This window comes from Artemia franciscana, chromosome 7 (genome assembly GCF_032884065.1).
Source record: "Artemia franciscana chromosome 7, ASM3288406v1, whole genome shotgun sequence".
Taxonomy (NCBI): Eukaryota; Metazoa; Arthropoda; class Branchiopoda; order Anostraca; family Artemiidae; genus Artemia; species Artemia franciscana.
This window is the reverse complement of record NC_088869.1, coordinates 5,263,113-5,283,333: the sequence shown is the minus strand read 5'-3', so window position 1 is coordinate 5,283,333 and position 20,221 is coordinate 5,263,113. Positions and strand designations below refer to the sequence as shown.

General features: G+C 34.1%; 1 protein-coding gene across 15 annotated transcripts in view; it reads left to right on the top strand.

The window, feature by feature from the left end:
• Positions 1–20,221, top strand: part of LOC136028761 (hemicentin-1-like) — a 266,427-nt gene that overhangs the window by 69,140 nt on the left and 177,066 nt on the right. For all 15 annotated transcript variants that reach the window (XM_065706646.1, XM_065706644.1, XM_065706649.1 and 12 more), the window contains exon 3: positions 5,945–6,099. In XM_065706646.1, coding sequence (XP_065562718.1) covers positions 5,945–6,099 — 155 coding nt within the window. The remainder of the gene's footprint in view (positions 1–5,944; positions 6,100–20,221) is intronic.

Sequence of the window (20,221 nt, the reverse complement as noted above, 5' to 3'; positions counted from 1 at the left end):
ACGCACATTAGAGTGGGCTTTGGGGTCCACCTTCTCACCTAAGTTTTTTAAAAATCGAAAACATTATTTTTACAAATTTAAGCCAAGGCCCATGGAGTTTTCTTTTACAGTTGAAATTTGTTTTAGAAGAATAGGAAGGTAAGTCCGTGAACCAAGGTTAGAATATTGGAGGCTAAAGGGATGACAGTGGTCAAGTATGGTTCTGAAACACGAATGTTTCTATGTTTCTGAATTCAGAAGATACCGTAAGAATTTAAAGGAAATTGGAACTTCTTGGGGGGGGGGGGGTAAACAGGAAAACGTTGAATAGATTGGGATAGAAGAGGAGTGTAGGCAGTTGTGTTGGCCTCAAGCGGCGAAATGATGCCGTGAATTGTTAGTAGGAGTAATAGAAGGAGCTCATGTTTAACTAAAAATATGGATTATTTCTCGAATAAAATATTTTCTGTCAGATTTTTTTTAATTTATTTACTGCAAAATGGGAATTAGACTTTAAAGAGTTTTGGAAACCGTATTATTACCAAGTTGTTTCAAGGTCACACTATGAGCGTTTACTAAAAAGATAAGCTGTTTCGAAAAAACCTCTCCATTCTCTTAACTGTGCCAAAATCCCTAAAAATAGCAAGTAACAATCTGACCACTACCTTATGATCAAGAACATACTATCACGCCATCTATTTTTGTATTGGTTTTTATATGACACTGGAATTAGTTGTCTGCATTCCAAAATTAACTAACTGCTACCCTGGTTTTAGATTTCAAAGAATGCTGGGCACCGAAAATCAATTTTTTGTGAGAACTACTCCATGCCTTATGATCTGGCATTGCGACCTTGACAAGGCTCATACAACTGCCTTACTAAAACCTAATTGCGAGACTATAAATGTAGACTCATAAGAAAGTCTTCTGGATAGCTAAAATGAAAGTTACGGTGAAAAGCTGGCTTTAAGCTCATGCCATTTCTCTCTGATCAAGCTGAAGAAACAGTTTTCTCAAAAATGAGGGGGTTTCGCAAGAAACCCCCTCATGTATTGGAAAATTAATGAGCATTCTTCATCCGTTGATTATATCGAAATATTCTACGTTTATTAGGCTTGTGAGTAAGTCACTAATTTGACTTTCAAAACATTATTGCTGAAATAATGGAATAAACGATCCTTCATTGTAAATTCTTTGTAAGAATTCAAATAGGTTTATTGACTTATTAGACCTTCCAGAAATTTAAAGAAACTAACAATGTTTAATTGGATGTGGACAAACATATTTTATAATTAGCAGATTTGTATGGATAAAATCGTATCTATAGCAGTTGCAAGGGGTGGAGATGCTGGGAAAAAATCTCACTTTCTGAAACATTTCAGATTAGCTAGCAAATGACTAACGTAGTCGTGTTACAAAGAAATTCTTGGCAGTATGTGCCCCCAACCATACGGTATCAAGGAAGGCTTACCCTAGTCAACCCTCCTTCTTTGAATGGTCAGGCAAATGTCTCTGGACAATACATTTTGCAATGCTACAATTTTGAAATTTTTACGATTATTCTTTCATATCGTTTATAATTTTTACATCGATTGTAAGGTCCGCCTCCTGCCAGAACAAAGACCCTGCGTCCGTGTTTGCACTCCTTAACGAGTGTCCGTAACCAAAAATGTGATAATGTTCTTGTTTATGTATATTAATTCAATTCTGGAATGTCTTTGTGAGATGACGCTTTCTCCTTTTTTCTACAAAATAAGCAAACTAATCATGCTAGAAATGTAAAAATTTTCTTAGAATACACCATAATCTAGAATGCTAGAAACATGACATCAAGAAAACAAAAAGCTCAAGCTTTTGACAGCAGCGAGAGAAGCAAGTGGAGGAAGGTGGCATCAGGCTATATTTCTATGGACCGAAACCACGAGCGAAAGGAGGGATATGATTAAAAGTCAGCGAATTCGTTTTTTCAAGTTTTCTTTCTGTATATTATTTCTTGATTTTAAAGATTGATTTTTTTCCACTTTCTTTATATTTTTAGATTTTATTATGTTCTATAGGAAGGGTAGAACAAAGGGTAGGGTAGAAAAAATGAAAGGGTAGAGCAGGAAAGGTAGAAAGGGTGTACAAAAGCACATAATAGGTGACACATTGCACTTCCTGGCTAAAGTGCCTTGAGACAGAGATCAGCATCACTGGCACGGACCCTAAGGGTCTTGTACCACATCCTTTACCTTTTTTTTACCTTTTATTATTTTTTATAATAAGTGTTCCGCTCCTTTTGTTTTTTTTACCTTATCTATTTATTTATATTTGCATCTTCTTTAGAAGTAAAGTTTAGACATTTATTGGAAGGACACATTAGATAGTTTCTTATTCTGACTTCTCTTTATAATGTCAACGATTCTTCCTTTTGAACAAAATATTGATTCCTGCAAATCAAAACATATTTAAAGGATGTAGATTTTACCTGGCTTTCTCCACCACCATTCACTTTAATTTTCTCTTTTATGTTATGATATAATAAAAGTTCCGCTGAATCTTTGGAACTCTTTTGTTTATCTTAAGTCAGGGACGTCAGTGACCTTTCTTTTATTAGTAGTAGTAATTTCTGTGTCAATTTTGAACACGCAAAGGTACGGATGCTGTTACATCGATCTTGTAATAAAAGACATTTGATATTATTGTTTTTAAGTTATGTTAAAAGGTTCAACAACAAATGAGTTACCTTACCATCATTAGTGCATACTAGCTGGAAAAAAGATTAATTTAAATAGACAGGGAGGTAGCGAGGAACATTCCTCCCGGGCTATTGTATTGACCCGGTGAGTCTAGAAAATCGAATGTAGGCTTCTTTGATCTCTAGTTTAATATCTGCTACCTTTTTTTGGGCCTAATAGAATAGGAAAGTATCATTCAGTTTTTACTGGGCCCATTTAGGCTCAAAATGTTAGTTTCATTTGAGGAGATACCCACAGGTGGTGATAAATCATAAATTTAGGACGGGAAGTAAGGCTGGTTTCAATTCTGACGAATTTTTATTCTTGGCTCGGCCTAATCGTAGACTAGAATTTAAAAGTTTTTTTTTCAAAATCAATAAGTACATAAATAAGTTAATACTTCAAAAACTCATTTAGGTTAGTTAATACTCATAGTTATTGGCGAACCGGATACTAGATGAGAGAATGGTAGTGGATAAGTACGTAAATAAGTTAATACTTCAAAAACTCAACTTCAAGTGTTTTAACAATTCCCGGGGGTTGTATAAATTCAAATGAAATGCATATAATTCAACACCACCCAAGATAAGCAGGGGGTATGCCAAACAAGACTTAGTTTTTATACATTAAATTTCCCTATTTGGATAGATAAGTCCTTATTACTCTTCTGCTTCCTCAAACATTTTTTTCTAAAAAAAATTCGCCACAAATTATCTAAGCTTGATAAAAGTGCACATTAAGTCCCAACTGCTTAGATTTGTGGATTTTTGAATTCCATTTAGATTTTTTTGTTTCTGACCAGCCTTTAGGAAATACATTCCTCTCCATCCTATGCGGAGGCAGTTAGCAATTGTTTTTTTTTCTGTATTTTATAAGCTTTATTTCTACCTATGAATCTTCAACCAGGGGGTATTCTCACGCTGATTCTGTTTCTGGTGTAACTTACAGCAAAAACCAAAACTCAGCTATCGAAACGTGGTTTGCGGTCAGAATAAATAACTTTTTTTTACTGGTAAACATAGAAAGAATCAGTTGTAAATCGGCATAATAGATCCCAACCGGAAGTACAATTATATGGAAACAATGATTGATTCAGTTATATTTTACCACTCAAGGTATCTCACGTGAAGCCAATGAATAAGTGTGCTTTCCCAATTTTTGATTGACCCCCCGACATCACTCCCCGACAGTGAGTATTTCGTGCCTGCGTTTTTTATGTGTTCAGCAGAGTAGAACAGCCTCCTAAAAAATTGAAGATAGAAAGCTCCTAAACGGTTCAGAGCTGAATTTAAGCTTTCAAGATAGGAGGTTTCTCGGGGTACATTAAGTTGTGTCCTAAAATGCCCATAATAGGGAATTTCAAAGGTTCACTTATAAGTGCTTTAAAACATGAAACAAGCATAAGAAAAGCTGGTGTGCCCCCAATTACGTCATCAAATGCATTTAATTATGTTAGTTGTAATTGGCCGTTTCGCGTTTGCACGAATAAAGGCACCGATGATCCTGTCTGCACAATGAATACACATGACATATTCTCTTCATTAACTTGAAAAAACCCTTCTGTTGCTTCAAAAGTATTTTCGCGCGGCAAGTAGTTTTAGTCTTCCATAGAATTAAGCTCAGACTTAAGACGCTTAATTTCGTTACGTAAATTCGTCCAAGATACTTTGTGTATTTTAGTTGGTATGTCTGATGAAAATTGATATTCTGTCAAGCCTTCGTATTAAAAAAAAAATTGAATAAAAAAATTAATTACCTAGGTAAAAATAATGCCAACGTTGCATATATATAGTCAGTACATGAGTAGGATGCTGTATTTGATATTTTATTTTATATTATTTTGTTTATTATTTTACTTTTTTTTACTTAATAGTTTATTTAGCTGTTAAATTGATAAAATGTAGATTTATTTTATATGTAGGGAACTGAATAAAAACAAAAATAAAAAATTCCAACTCTGTTCCGAAACAGAAGCAAGCCAATTATTCGACCATATGAAGGCCAAGGCCATTTTTCGTCGTGTTTTTATCTGGCTCTCAGAGCAACATTTGACTCCTTAGAAAACGTGAATTTAATCCGTACTTTATTTCCCTTGGAGGAAATTTTGAAAAAAAAAGAACTTTTCAGGGTAGTGGCAATAGAAGTAACTACTACTACTAGCAACTCACCGCAGCACCAAACCACTTGAGACCAACGCAGTTACACACGCTCTCCCTCCAGCCGAGTCTATTCAAAGTCTCCCTCTTTACACTCTCCCAGAAAGTTACCATTTCTTTTAAATCTTTCGTTATGACATCCTCCCACCCCAACCGTGGGTGACCTGCTTACCGTTTAGCCCTAGATGGGTGGCTGAAAACGACAATCTTTGGCAATCTGTCGTCCTTCATCCGCAGAACGTGGCCTAGCCATCTCAAGCTTTCTTTCATTATAGCCCTAGAAAGCGGGATTGAACCACATTTTTCGTACAATCTACTATTTGAAATACGGTCAGTCAGCCGGGTACCCAGAACAATCCGGAGGCAATTTCTCTGGAAAACGTCTAGCAAATCTTCATCCGCTTTTTGGATCGCCCAAGCTTCAGAGCCGTATTTGACCACTGTCGTTACTGTAGCTTCTAATATTCTTATCTTGGTTTGCAGACTTATCTTCCTATTCTTCCAATTTTTTCTTAACTGTGAAAAAAAAACACCCTGAGCCTTGGCTATTCTACTTTTAACATCTTCACTGTTCTCACCGTCTTTACTAATAATTAAATAAAAAAAACTAATTTTTTTAGCTGAAAGTAAGGAGCGACATTGAAACTTAAAACGAACAGAAATTACTCCGTATATGAAATAGGTTGTCCCTTCCGCAATTCCTTGCTCTTTACGCTAAAGCTTTTAATTGTTTTAAAAAGTAGAACTGTGGCAAAGAGTCAAACTTTCTTGAAGTCAAACTTCAAAAAGTCAAACCACTTGGTATATATATATATATATATATATATATATATATATATATATATATATATATATATATATATATATATATATATATATATATATATATATATATATATATATATATATATATATATATATATATATATATATACATATATATATAACAGTTTCAGGGTTAATTTGCATCCCTTGTTTTGGAAGGAAACTCAATTATATTTTATATTTTCGAAGACATTTTAACCACCTTTAAGTTATTAGCCCTCCCCAAAAGCGATCATAATCCCGTTTTTATGGTTTTGTTCATTTTAGATCGGAGTTCCAATTTAACGCCAGTTCTAGCCATTCTGGTCTTCTGATTAAAGCAGTCAGTAGAAACGACGAAGGGCTGTATCGATGTGAAATTACTTATTTAGAAGTGAGAGATAACTGTGATGTCGTCCAATCAATCAATTTGACAACAATATGTAAGTATTCTATTATACCTATGCATATGCTCAAACACAAATGTTAACACGACCAGTGATACTAATGGCAAAAATAATTGTGGGGGGGGGCATGAATTTGGTACTCGATCTCTTTTATTAAAGATACAGAAAACATCTTTCAAAATTTAGGGATCTATCGTTCTTTTTTAACGAATATACAAAAGGCTTCCCACTCCCCCAGTTGTCACCCCCTGAGGTAGATATTATCTTAAGCATACCACGTATCAAGCATTGAATTAAAACAGGGTTTAGACGGGGAACTCAGTCTCGGACCAATTCTCGATTATTTTGAATGTTGAATCTGATTCGTCTATAGTTCTTGCTCTAAGAAGTTCTAGATTCAAGTGGGAAGGGCTCTCCCTCTTAAAGAATAAACATTTGTCAATAAAACGAAACCTGTGACTCTTTGCCTCCTTCGTCGTTCCTGTTACTTTGTAGGCCTGTGAGACGTGGACGCTGAAATTAGAGCGCAAAATTTTGGTATTCGAAAAAAAATATCTTTGCCATGTAACAACCTCGATGGAAATACTTCAAGAAAGTATTTTCTTGAAAGTATTGAAATACTTATTGAAAGTATATTGAAAGTATTATTATTAATAATACAATTTAATACTTATTGAAAGTATTAAAGTATTATTGAAAGTATTGAAATACTTTCAATACTTCAGAAAGTGCGACGACAACAACTTAGAAACCTTGTCCACCTTCACTGGATGGAGAATTCATGACTGCCAAAAGGTTTTCGGAGGTAGAGTGCACGGCAGCCGCTAGCCTAGCAGACCAAGGAAGAGATCGAGTGAAAACTTTGGCAATGACCTCTAGCAATTTTTAAAGCAAGCGGTTGAAGGCACATCCTACAAACATCTAATATGTCAACGTGTAAAGGAGATGGTGGCAACTTGTAAAGGGGATTGGGCCAACGTGACCCATCGGGGCATCCGGGACACAGGTGAAGAGGTTTATATTTAACTGAATCTTCAACATGATTGGTCGTAACTTTAATAATGTTAAAATTTAGGAATTGATCCAAGACCGAGTTGTGTGTCTGAACGCCATTAAGAGTTATCTTATTTTGTTACGTAGAGTTGCAATAATCGAATGGCCTTGTTGACCAATTGCATATATTTATGAATCAGTAGCCTTCCATCTTTTTTTCTGACGTCAATAAAAAGATAATTCTAAGTGATGGGAAAGTAAATAGCGTCAAATATTTCCTTGGGATCATTAGATTCTGAATCTTAAACACTATTTTTTTAAATTTACGCTAAGGTTCTAATTCATGTTTAATTTAAGCAGGCAATTATCTTAGTAGAACTAAGCATAAGCTCACCCACGAATATATCAAACAATACAAATAAAGCATGTGTTATATATCATGAATCATATGAAAAGCTACCTGGTCCTAAATTCTAACATTATCAACAATAATACTAATAATAATTTATTTATAACCCACTATACAGGAAGAAGGGAATGGAGTAACAGAAAAAAGCCACGCTCAAATTTAACAATAACACAGTAACTCTTTAGGCGGATGAGGCGATAGCAAGAGCCTAGCATAAAAGGAGCATTTTACTGACTTTCTGACTCAAACGATTGAAGACGGTAAATTCAATAATTAAATAGCCAGAATGAGCGATCCTATATTTCCTTAATCAGCTTCTGTCTATGTTGTCTTAAATATGTCAATAGAAGTGGTTCTAAAGTATTGTTTATCATGGGTTTCTCAGACGCAATTTTAAAAAATTATCTTAAATGATAATTCTTTATATTAAAAGGGCCCAAATTCTTGTTCCCAACGTTTCAATAATTAACTAGCCATGTTGAACAATGCCATCTTCTTTTTTTTTAACATTTGATTATCTGTTTCATATTGTCTTAAATCTAGCATTGAGGTATCTAGGGCAACTTTAATTTCTCAAAAAATAAAAAAGAGGTTTACATACTGAAATATAATATCTATATTACATACTGAAATTTAAACTTCATTGAACTCCAAAATAGAGCTAGATTTTTAACAGTTTTTGAAAAACTCTCTTTTATCATGTCGTTAACATCGCGCTAGACAAGATCAACTAGAAGCACAAACCATTTCTGATATATCAGTAATGTTGCCAGTTGATAAGATTTGCTAGTTTCTATGGTCCACCAAAACTCGCTTTATCCAATCACTAAAAATTAAGGTCTTTGTGCCATGGCTAAAATTGGTTTTACGCTGGCGTTAGACTTGCCATGACTAAAATTGGTTTTACGCTGGCATTAGACTTGCAATGGCTAAAATTGGTTTTACGCTGGCGTTAGACTTGCCATGGCTAAAATTGGTTTTACGCTGGCGTTAGACTTGCCATGGCTAAAATTGGTTTTACGCTGGCGTTAGACTTGCCATGGCTAAAATTGGTTTTACGCTGGCGTTAGACTTGCCATGGCTAAAATTGGTTTTACGCTGGCGTTAGACTTGCCATGGCTAGAATTGGTTTTACGCTGGCGTTAGACTTGCCATGGCTAAAATTGGTTTTACGCTGGCGTTAGACTTGCCATGGCTAAAATTAGTTTTACGCTGGCGTTAGACTTGCCATGGCTACGGCGTTAGACTAAAAAATGCCACCGCTTTTCGGATAACGTCAGAAAGGAGATTTAAATAGGATGATAAGATTTAGGAAAGTGCTGAAAAGGAGCCTGTGAGGATTAACCAAATTTGAAAGAGCTGAAATGCCACACCTTAATTAAAATATTTAATGAATTAAATCCAAAAATGGATGAGTTAAATTAATCAATATTTAATTGACTAAAATTAATAGAAAGAGCTAAAACATCAAGCATAATTTCCTCTTTTGAGGACTTTTACTGCAAATTCTGACAGTGGAAAAAGTAATTAATTCACTGTTTGTTCAACGCAAAGAAATTGTCCTTCAGGTATTCCAATACCCGGGAACATCCCTGTACTAAAATTCATTTGTCTCCACAGTATCAACTGAATTTTCCCCTTGTTCGGTTTTGTTCTATCGTCTATAGTAGGTACTGTCAAATATTTTGAAGTACCAAGGATATAAAAATGAAAATCCCCCCCCCCCCTTCTAGGGCCATCTTAGGTTACTCATACCTGAAAACTGTAATTTTCTAAGATTTTATTTATTTAAAAATTATAAAGTGTTTAGATCGGTATTGTATTTTTTCAGTGTTGCCACGTTGAACCGTGAAAATAAATAAGCAAAATTAATTAGTTAAATGTGACAAAGCTGTTTGTTCTTAAGAGTTTAAACATTAAATATCTGTTGAGTCCGAAAAACAACCCTACCATGAAAGCTACAAATTCTTCAGCTACCTAGTGTCAAATGATATTAGTGGTTTTTAGTTCGTTTTTTATGTTTTATTTTTTTTTTCTTACTTGACGTCAACTACTATAAGAAACAGCATACCTACAAATGGATATATTTTTGAATAAAAGTTGAATTATTAATTTTTCTTTTGTTTTTAAGATGCGTATGGTTGTGTAAGTTTCGAATTAGAATTCATTTTCGCTGTCCTTGGTAATTGACATAAATATGATCCACATTACTAAATAATATAATATTAAAATATTTACTTAAAATATTCTCTATTTTAAATCATAATGTTTGAAATCTTAAATACGCTTAAACGATTCAAGTATATAACTATCTTAAGTCAGGACATGTTATGAAACGCTAGAATAAGATAAATCCCTTCGGGAACGCCCAAGTTGTTTCATCCCCGTGTCTAAGGCTTCATCTATAACAGCTAGCAACCAAGAGGCCCATCATCCTTGATGTCCATTCCTAAGAAACCTATTTCCTGATGTCAGGGAAATGCTGTTTTGTTTCCGTTCTCTGCAGGGATACGATCACAAATATTCTAGTCGTTAGAATAAAAACACTTCCTATTAGAATTAGGGCCTTATTGAGTTTTTGTTTGAAAAAAATCAATAACCGTTGTTTAAATTTAAGTCTTTTCATGGTCTATTATTTGGATAAATACTGCACCAAAAAACGTAGAACGGAGAAAAAAAAATATATAGTCAAGAAAAAAATGAGGATAATTTTCAGCCAGTGTCTTTTGGTTTTTTTCATTTGTTTTGTTCTTCGTTTTCCACACGTTATGAGTACACAGTGTCTTCTCATACCTATTTATATTAGATATATTATAAAGGTGGTAAAAGAAATAAATCTTGACTTTATAAGTAGGCTACATAATTCATCGTAAAAGAATACCTTATAGAACTCGAACGTGTGAACTTGCACAAGGACATGAAAAAAACTATTTAGTTGATAAAAATCTTTAGGGATTTGATCAAGTCGCTATCTATCATCTTAAGCGACTTCATAAGATTTAAGAACTTATTATATCACTGCAATAATATACAGGTCTTGGAAAGCACACTCTTTAGTATCAACCTCAGATGAGGACGAGGGGACATAGGCTTAGCCGAGGGGAGGATGGGTCATCCCCCTCAAAGCTCGAAGATTTTAGGCAAAATAAGAGATAAGGGGGAGTACGAAATAAGAGAGTATCAATGCCAGAGAATTGAGTCAATTGAACCAAAGCCAATTCTTTATTTTTGTGAAATTATTCCAAAAGTTTTTTCTTCTATACATACCTTTTTTTCTTCCTTTATTTTGGGCACCGAAGACAATCAGACGAGGATAGGGGGATTTAGGTTTAGCCAAGGTGGGGATAGGTCGTTCCCCTTAAAGCTCAGCGTTTATAAAAAGAAGTCAGAATAAAAAATAAGAGAGTATCAAATAAGATAGTATCAAAATAGGAGAGTGTTAATGTCAATGAATTGAGACAACTGAACTAGAGTCAATTCTTTTGTTTTACGGAATAATCCGCCCTTGTTTGATTTGTTCGCGGAAGAACAACCCTTGTTTGATTTCTTAATTATTTTTTTGTTGCTGTTGAACATCATGAACATAGCAACAAGTAATTTTGAGGAAAGATCACCAGATCAAAAACAAGAACAAAATGAGAAAAATATAGTAGAATGAGAATGAGTATTAATAAACAACATAACTGAACTATCAACTCTACTTATCGCGACAGAACAGCTAACAGATTTTTTTGCCGTATTTTATGAAGGAAAATGGAACCATCATTCTTTTTTTTTACGTTTAACTTGAATAGACTTCCACTACATAACAAGATATATAAAAAATGACAAAAACAAACTTTGGCGCAGGAGCAAGTGGCACAAGTCGGAAAAATACCGAAACAAACAAAGACAAAAACTAATCCTGTGTGTGGGCGGCAAAATCTCATAAATAAAAATCAGCAAAGTTCCCTTGAGCCAGGGATTTAGTCCGTTTTTCTCAAGTTTGTGGAATTTATATACTGGTGTGACGACAAAAATGTATATTAAAACTTCCCGATTTGTTTTAAATTAATTAAAAAAATTAGTTTTTTCAATCGAAAGTAAGGAGCAACTTTAAAGTTTAAAACGAACAGAAATATTTACGTATATAAAGGGGATTGCCTCCTCCTCATCACCTCGCTCTTTTCGCTAAAGTTTTTTAGCCCTTTTGAAAAAAGCTTCTTATTGTTCCAAGTAAACGAACATATTGGCTCAAAATTCGTTCTTAAAGAATTGGGACAAAATTTGAACTTCTACGATAAAGTCCTATGATGCGCTGAATCTGATGATGGGATTTTACGATTCTATGACTTTTAGGGGGTGTTTCCACCTTTTTTTGAAAACAACCCAATTTTCTCAGGTTCTTAATCTTTGATGGGTAACACTAAACTTGTCGAAACTGAATGAAACTTAATAAAACTTGAAACTTTGAGACTAAACTTAATGAAAATTGTATATTTGAAATCAGTATAAAAATTTATCTATTGGTATCAAAATTTCGTTTTTTAGAATTTTGGTTACTATTGAGACGGGCTGCTCCTTACAGTTTGTTGCCACGAACTGTTTGATATGTCCCAACCTAAACAAGACCTTTGGTAATGAGAATAGAGTTTCTTTCTCTTCTCGACTGGCTCTTTCTGTTGATCCTTTAAACGATATTTTATTAATAATACGGGCACAAACATAGTCAGCATAAAAAATTGCTCGGAAATTGTTTCATGCTAAGAATTTCATGTGACAATTTCATTTTCGCAACCGAAAGAATATTTCTCACTTTTTTTTTTCAAAAACATGTTAGAAAGTGAGAAAGATTTCTTATTGAATTTTCGTCCCGTGATAACATTCGCTGAGACACATACATTTCTTGAAAGGTCGGGGAGACAAGCCGTTATTGAGACAAAAAGTAATTTATTTCTTCAAGGTCAAGCAAGGCTTAGAATTACTTATACACCATATCTGAACGCAGAATGGACAGAGGATATCCCACCCCCCTAACATCAAATCAAGGGATGTCTCTCCAGAAATATTGACAAATTCAGACACAAATAGAAACTTTTCACATCCCTGCGTACGTTTTTGTTATAAACTCTGGATAATCTGTCAATCCGTGTTTCCTCCACTAGGGGTGACTGAAACAAACCACGGTCGTAGAATATAGGGAGAAAACTCATTAAAACTGAAACCTAAAGTTCTAGTACCCTTTTTAAGCAACAAAAGATATAGTGGCACAGTACAGTCTATAAATTTGCCCTTATGTAAAGAGAAAATTTAATATTTCTAGTAAATACAAGCTATTCTGTACATTCACAGAGGCGACTAGTAGAATGCCTCCTCACTCCCACCACTCTTTAAGATGAAGTTCCTGAATGATTTCCTGAAAACATTACAGAACGTAGTTATTATAGGCAGCAAACAGTTAGTTATTTTTAGGAATTTTAATCACCGATTGCCTTTCAAACGAGTGGTCATCCACCTTCCACAACCTGGTATACAACATATGTCACAGTTTTGTCGTGCGTGGCACAGTTACGCCACGCATGATGCATATCCGCCACGCTTGGAACACTTTCTCAATGCTTGGCACGTGTCATTGGTTCACGTGATTTCTGAAAATTGGAGCCTCCTTGCTTTGAAATCATTAGAAGGGATAACTTATTTTGTAAAGCTAATAAAACTAAATCTGCCCATCGATTCTTGGGTCATTTTGGTATCTATTGCTCTTGTGCTAGGGGGTTCTTCTTAAAGAATTAAGGAAAACAGTATCTAACCTGATATAGTCTATATTACCATGTCTGCTTATAAAAAGAATCATTCAAAAAAAACTTGCTGTCGTTTATTTGTTTTATCTCCGGTTTTAATAGTTTGTTAAGAGTTATCCTAAACCCGAAGGGATTGTGTACACATGGCCATCATCCAATTGTGTACACATCCAACCTTTAAAATAATGTTTAACATTATGTTCACCATGCCTTGATTTTGAAAATTACTATTTTGTTATAAACAAGCCTTTCACTAACGAGAAGGTAGGGACTTGCCACCCCCTTAGCATTACATTACAAGTTTAGTTCAAATATTATCTTTCAAATTAAATCAGGCTAAGGATTACCCCGCCCCCCTCCTCCACACACCCACACATACACACATAGTCAGCTATCAAAGAACTTTCTTTGAAAGCTTGGGCAAATTTGAAAAGTTTGGATAGCGATTGAAAAACTGTTTAGGGGGGGGGGAGAATGGAAATAATTTCAGAAATTTAAAGACGATTTTCTACCTTAAGAACAACAACATTTCAAGCGCCTTTTCTTAAGGATGATGGAAACGTTTCCCCTCAAAACAACTACTTCTTTCTGCTATTAATTCTAATAGTTGCTTTCCTTTCGAAATCCTAGTTGTCCTTTCCATCCCCGTCCTACCCATTCTCTCCTGTTGGTTCAGAAGAAAACGGAGAAATGATTCATAAGGCTTTATGCAACTGAATTTATACTGAAGAAGTATAAAAGGTGATATACTTGATTGAATCAAAGAGAATAAGAGAAATTACCTTCCAATAATTTTGTGGCAAAAGTGTGCTTTATATGAATTATTTTTAAGTCGGTGACATATTTTCTTAAGCCAGTCACATCGCTCCTAAACTTCGGTCAAACAGTTCGTGGTAACGAACTGTAAGTGAGGAGCGGTGCGGCTCAATAGTAATCGAAACTCTAAGAAACTCGGTTTTGATAACAACTGATACATTTTGCTCAAAATTAAATTAAAAAACAAGTTTTTCAACTGAAAGTAAGGAGCAACATTAAAAACTTAAACGAACAGAAATTATTAGGTATATGAGGGGGGGAGTTCACCCCCTAGTTAACACATCACTCTTTACGCTAAAGTTTGAATTTTGTTCCAATTCTTTAAGAATGACTCCTGAATCATTAAGGCTGTTTAATAAGAATAAAAATCTCTTTTGAAAGAACTAAAGCACTTTAGCGTAAGCAGCAATTTTTTAGTCACTTAAAAAGAGCGCTAAAACTTTTAATTTCCGTTCAAATGAAACCTCTCACGATATTCTTGGACCACAGGGTTGATACGATCACCCCTGCGAAAAAAACAACAAAAAACAAATAAACACGCATCTGATATCTTTCTTCTGGCAAAAAATGCAAAATTCCACATCTTTGCAGATAGGAGCAGATAGGTTCTCTGATATACTGAATCTGATGGTGTTATTTTCATTAAGATCATATGATTTTTAGGGGGTATTTCCCCCTTATTTCGAAAATAAGGCAAATTTTCTCAGGTTCGTAACTTTGGATGGGTAACATTAAACTTTTCGAAACTTGTGTATTTGAAATCAGCATAAACATCAGATTCTTTTGATTTATCTATTGGTATCAAAATTCCGTTTTTTTAGAGTTTCGGTTACTATTGAGCCGGGTCGTTCCTTACTTACAGTTTGTTATCATAAACTTTGTTATGTAAAATTGAACAAATTTTATGTTAACCATCAAAAGTTACGAGCCTCAAGAAAATTAGTCCAATTTTTGAAAAAGGAGGAAACATTCCCAAAAATCAAGTGATCTTAATGAAAATGACACCATCAGATTCGGAATACCAGAGAACCCTACTGTAGAGGTTTCAAGCTCCTATGTACAAAAATGTGGAATTTTGCATGTTTTGCCAGAAGAAAGATCACGTATGGGTGTTTATTTTTGTTGTTTTCTTTTTACCAGGGGTGATCATATGGAACAAGTGATCGTAAAAGATCGGTGGAGAGGCCTCAGTTGATCGAAAATCAAAAGTTCTAGTGCCCTTTTCAAGTGACAAAAAATATTGGAGGGCAGCTATCCCCCCTTACACACTCCTTTTCCCCCCAAAGTCACCTGATCAGAATTTTGAGATAGGCATTTTTTTCAGCATAGCCGAAAAATATAATAATTATGTCTTTGAGGATGACTTGACCCCCCCCCCCTCTATTCCCATGAGGAAAGGCCGCAAGTTATGAACTTTGCCGTTTGTTTGCATATAATATTGGTTATCGGAGAGTATACAGACGTTTCTCAGGGGAAATTTTTCTGGTGGAGGGTGGGGGGCTATGTGTAGGATCTTTCTATTATGGATTTTTCGTAGGAGAAGGGACATTTCCATGGAGAGGAAGCCAGATTTCCCAGAATTATTTAAAAAAACAGAAATTAAATAAAAAAAACATCGTTTTTTCAACTGAAAGTAAGGAGCAACATTAAAACATAAAATGGACAGGAATTATTACCTATATAAGGGGGGTCGCCGTCTTCTGAATACCTTGTTCTTAACTCTAAAGTTTGATTTTTTTTTTCCAATTATTTAAGAATGACTTCTGAATCACAAAGGCCGTTTAATTAAATAATAAACTCTTTTAGAAGTTCTAAAAAAATTAGAATAAAGAGAATAAGAGAGATTGCCTTGCAATAATTTTGAAGCAAAAAGTTTGCTTTAAATGCATTATTTTCAAACAGTGACATATTTTCTTAAGCCAATCACATTACCCCTAAGCCTCTGTCAGAAAGAGAAGCCACTTAACCCCGCCTTTTCGAGCCTGATTGGTTCTTCTTTGTTTCTGTGTGAAATTTAGGGTCAGCAAAAAGACCAAATAGTTTATACTCCACTGCAATGGTTCTCTTCTTTGAACTTTTAAGTCAGTAAAATAAATGAAAACTTTAAAATCAAAAGATTTCCCGTACATAAAGTTTCTCTGTGATTGAATGTTTCTCTGTGATTGATTCAAACATGGTACCCATATAAATTGAAAAAAAAAGCTTTTGTCTTTTAACTATTCATGAAATACTTCCGGAAATATAAAGACGATTTTCCACCTTACAAATAACATCATGCCAAATGCCTTTTCTTAAGAATGATAGAAGTGCTTCCCCTCACAAAAACTGTTTCTTTCTGTTATGCATCTTAATCGTAGCTTTCCTTTCAAATTGCTACTTGCCATTTCCATTCCAGTCCTATCCCATTTCTTCTTGATGGCTTGGAAAAGAAGAGAGAAATGGTTTGTGTTAAGCATAAGGCTTTATGCAATTGAATGTATACTGAAGACGTAAAGTTAAGTGAGATGTATAATTTGAAGAAAGATGTAAATGATAGATGTTGAATGTTTGAAGATAAGGATTTGTATAAAAACAATAGAATTGCAAATTGAAAAAAAATCCCCTCCCCTTTATCTTAGAATTGTTTGACGATTGATGACGAAAATTTTTTTTTTACTGTTTGGTAAAGATAAGGTATTACAAAAAAATTGTTCGAATATGTTTTTATATAATAATATGCCAATAAATATCTATACAAATAGTAAGATAATGAGAGTAAAATAGTGGGAACAAACTTTTCAAAATATAGCGTTATATCAGACAAATAGCTGTATATATTCTTGTCAGAAATGGAATTTATGTCACCCAGGACTTTCTAACCTGTGACAGCCTACATAGTTTACATAATTCTGCAGGCCAAGTTCTATTCTGGTGGATAAGTCTATATTATCACTCACTTGCTCTAAGCCTATCTTTACAAAATATTTTTATTAGATATTTTATAATATTTTTCAAGATGATTACAAGATAAACATGTATAGAAATAATAAGATAAGGAGAGTAAAATAGAGGAAATAAACTTTTCTAAACATAGCGTCAAATCAGACAAACAGCTGTATATGAAAGAATGAATGAATGAACTAAAAGATAAACAGTGAAAAATAAAATCATACTAACAAAGACAATATGAACTAATTAACCAGTATTAATATGGAAAAAAGGCTGCAGAGGGTCGTAAACGTGAATAAAGTTGCTAGTCTCTTTACAGCTGTATATGTTCCTATTAAAAAATGGAATTTATGTCACATGATACATAATTCTGCAGGCTAAGTCCTTTTCTGATGGATAAGTCTATAAAATCATCATTTGATTTAAGCCTATCTTCAATTTTTCCGTATATTCTGTGTACGCCATTTCTTGCGCTTGACTGAGGTAACTCAAATGGTGCTACTTCACTGAAAAATTCAACCCTAAAGATAATCTTGGGTATCACTACTAAGAACTCACTCCAGCAGCAATCCGTCTGGGGCGAGACAGCTGTACACACTCTTTCTTCACTCCAATCTCTTCAAAGCTTCTCTCGTCCACGTGCTACCAATTCCATTTAAATCCATTATTATGATCTTTCTCCATTCCACTCTAAGAGACAAGAATAAGGATTAGAGTCATCATTCTAGCATATTTCGTTTCATAAAGTGTCAAAGATCAGTTGCTAATTTCTGAGACAACACCAGCTAAGGCTAAGCATGAAAAAACTAGAAAACATGGGATATTGAAGAAAACAAGGTCACTCACAGGCAACGAAAAAAAAATTACAAAATTTCAGCCAAGACCTCCGCCCAACCATTCTCAGCGCGAAAATAAGAATAATAAATTACATTAAATTCCATATGACAATATAAAAACACAAATCTGAAAAGCAAACTCTAAAGGAGAAGAGTCGCCTTTTCAAATCGTTTTTGAAATCTTGTGTCTATAATGACTGGGGGTCAAGTAATTTCATGGTATCGCTGGTTATTTGGTTTGGAACGGGGATCAGTGATGCTACTCAGTAAGCTCAGTCGGAGTCGACCCTGCTCTAGATGTTTAGCTTGGAGAAATATGGGGAAGGTAATCAGGAAGTTTGTGCGGAAGCACAAAGTGACTGGCCTGAAACCCCCCCCCTTGTTCAATTTCTTGACGAAGGGCCGTGAAACGGAGATCAGCATCACCGGTTTAGACTGTAGAGTATAGTGCCGAATTTTTTACGTTTTACATTTGCTTTTTGAAGTTTTTGGAGATCTGGGCAAAATATAAACGCGCTTGTAGTTTTTCAATGGCTATGATTCGCCTCGTGTTCTTTATTGTCTTACGGTATCTTGAAAACATCGGATTGGCCCGAGTGTGACATAAAGTGTCTTGAATTGGTGCAGAGAAACTACGGTATTTTCTCACAAAGAAAGAATACCTTATACACTGGGACAGGTGCTTACGTAGATCACGTAAGATCACGTAGATTACGTAGATCACGTAAAATCACATTCAATTTCAGCATCTTTAAATTTACATAGTTCATCCATTTTTTGCTGTCTTCTGGAATCGTCTTCTTTTCCTTCAAATACTTTGTCGGAGTCAAAGCGTTTAACTCCCTCTCTAGCAGAAAAATTGTTGAATCAACCAAATGTAGATTGACATCATATTTTGCAATCTTAGTTTTTTACTGTAGTACCATTACAGTCTAATACTGCTATCATTGTTCACCAAGAAATTGTTAGGAGAAAAGAAATTACAATAAACTTCCAGAAAAAGAAAATGTCTTGAAGTATGTTAGTGCCCCGGTGAATTTCCTTTATCCCTTAGAAGTGATGCAATGAAAATTTATCGGGTCATGTCGCCCTAAAAGGATGATTTGACCTCGTTTGGACAGAAAAACAAAAGAGTTGTTGAAGCGCTTCATCCATTGTCTTTAAAAGAGAAAGTACTTAAGTTTCCATTAACTTGCACTACTATTAATGGACTGACTTGTTATTGTATTGTTCGAGATTTACTATTTTCAGAAAATAACCCAGAACAGCAAATAGCTACCGAAATGTTCCCGTTGAGACAGTGTTTTTGTTATAAAGTTTATAAAACGAGGTTTATAAATATTATAAATGTTAAATTCATATTTGCAGCTTAGTATATTAAATTAATATTATTAATATTAATATTAATGCGTTCTGACTAATTAATTAATATAAGTTTTAATTTAATATTAATTAATAATACTAATATTGATAATAAATTAATATTAATATTATACTATTAATATAGATATAGTTAAGTATTAATATAATATTTATAGTTTAATATATATAGTTATAATATGTAATAGTTTATAAATATTAAGTTATTTTGAAAGAAAAACTCCATTGTTTTCTTAGTGTTTTCATTGTTTCTTTTTTTGGACAGGTTTTTTTTTTATCATTTTTTCCCCGGTGAACGTTTCTCATTTCTAAGAGGCGATGCAATATAAATTTGTCGGGTCAATTCAGTCTAAAAGGATGATTTGATCTCGCTTGGACGGATTAACACAAGAAGTTGTTGGTACGCTTCGTCTATTGTCTTCAGAACCGAAAGTACAATGGTTCCATAACTTGCTGTTCTTACAATGAACTGACTTGTTATTGTCTTGTTCGAAAGTTACTTCTTTTAAGAAATAACACAGAAGAATAGCTAATAGCTATCTAAATTTTACTACTGAGACAGCGTTTTTGTACAAAGTTTGCAAATAAAAATATTAAATTGTTTGGGAATAGGATCCTGAGGATCGTTGCGATGTAAAGAAAAGCAATCACTCTAAAGATGGAGTCAATTTCCGAAATCAAGTGAAAATAATAGTAGAAATTAAAACCAAAAATGTCCGTTTGGTACCATAAAGGTACTATTTAGTACTTTAAGAGTACTATAAAGGTACTTTATAGTTAAATAGTTCGCGGTGACAAACTGTAGTAAGGAGCGACCCGGATCAATAGTCACCAAAACTCTAAAAACCGGGGTTTTGATACCAATAGTTACATAAAAAAGAATCGCAGTTTTATGTTAATTTTAAATATATAAGTTTCATCAAGTTTAGTCTAATCCATCAAAAGTTACGAGACTGAGAAAATTTGCCTTATTTTAGAAAATAGGGAGAAACACCCCTTAAAAGTCATAGAATATT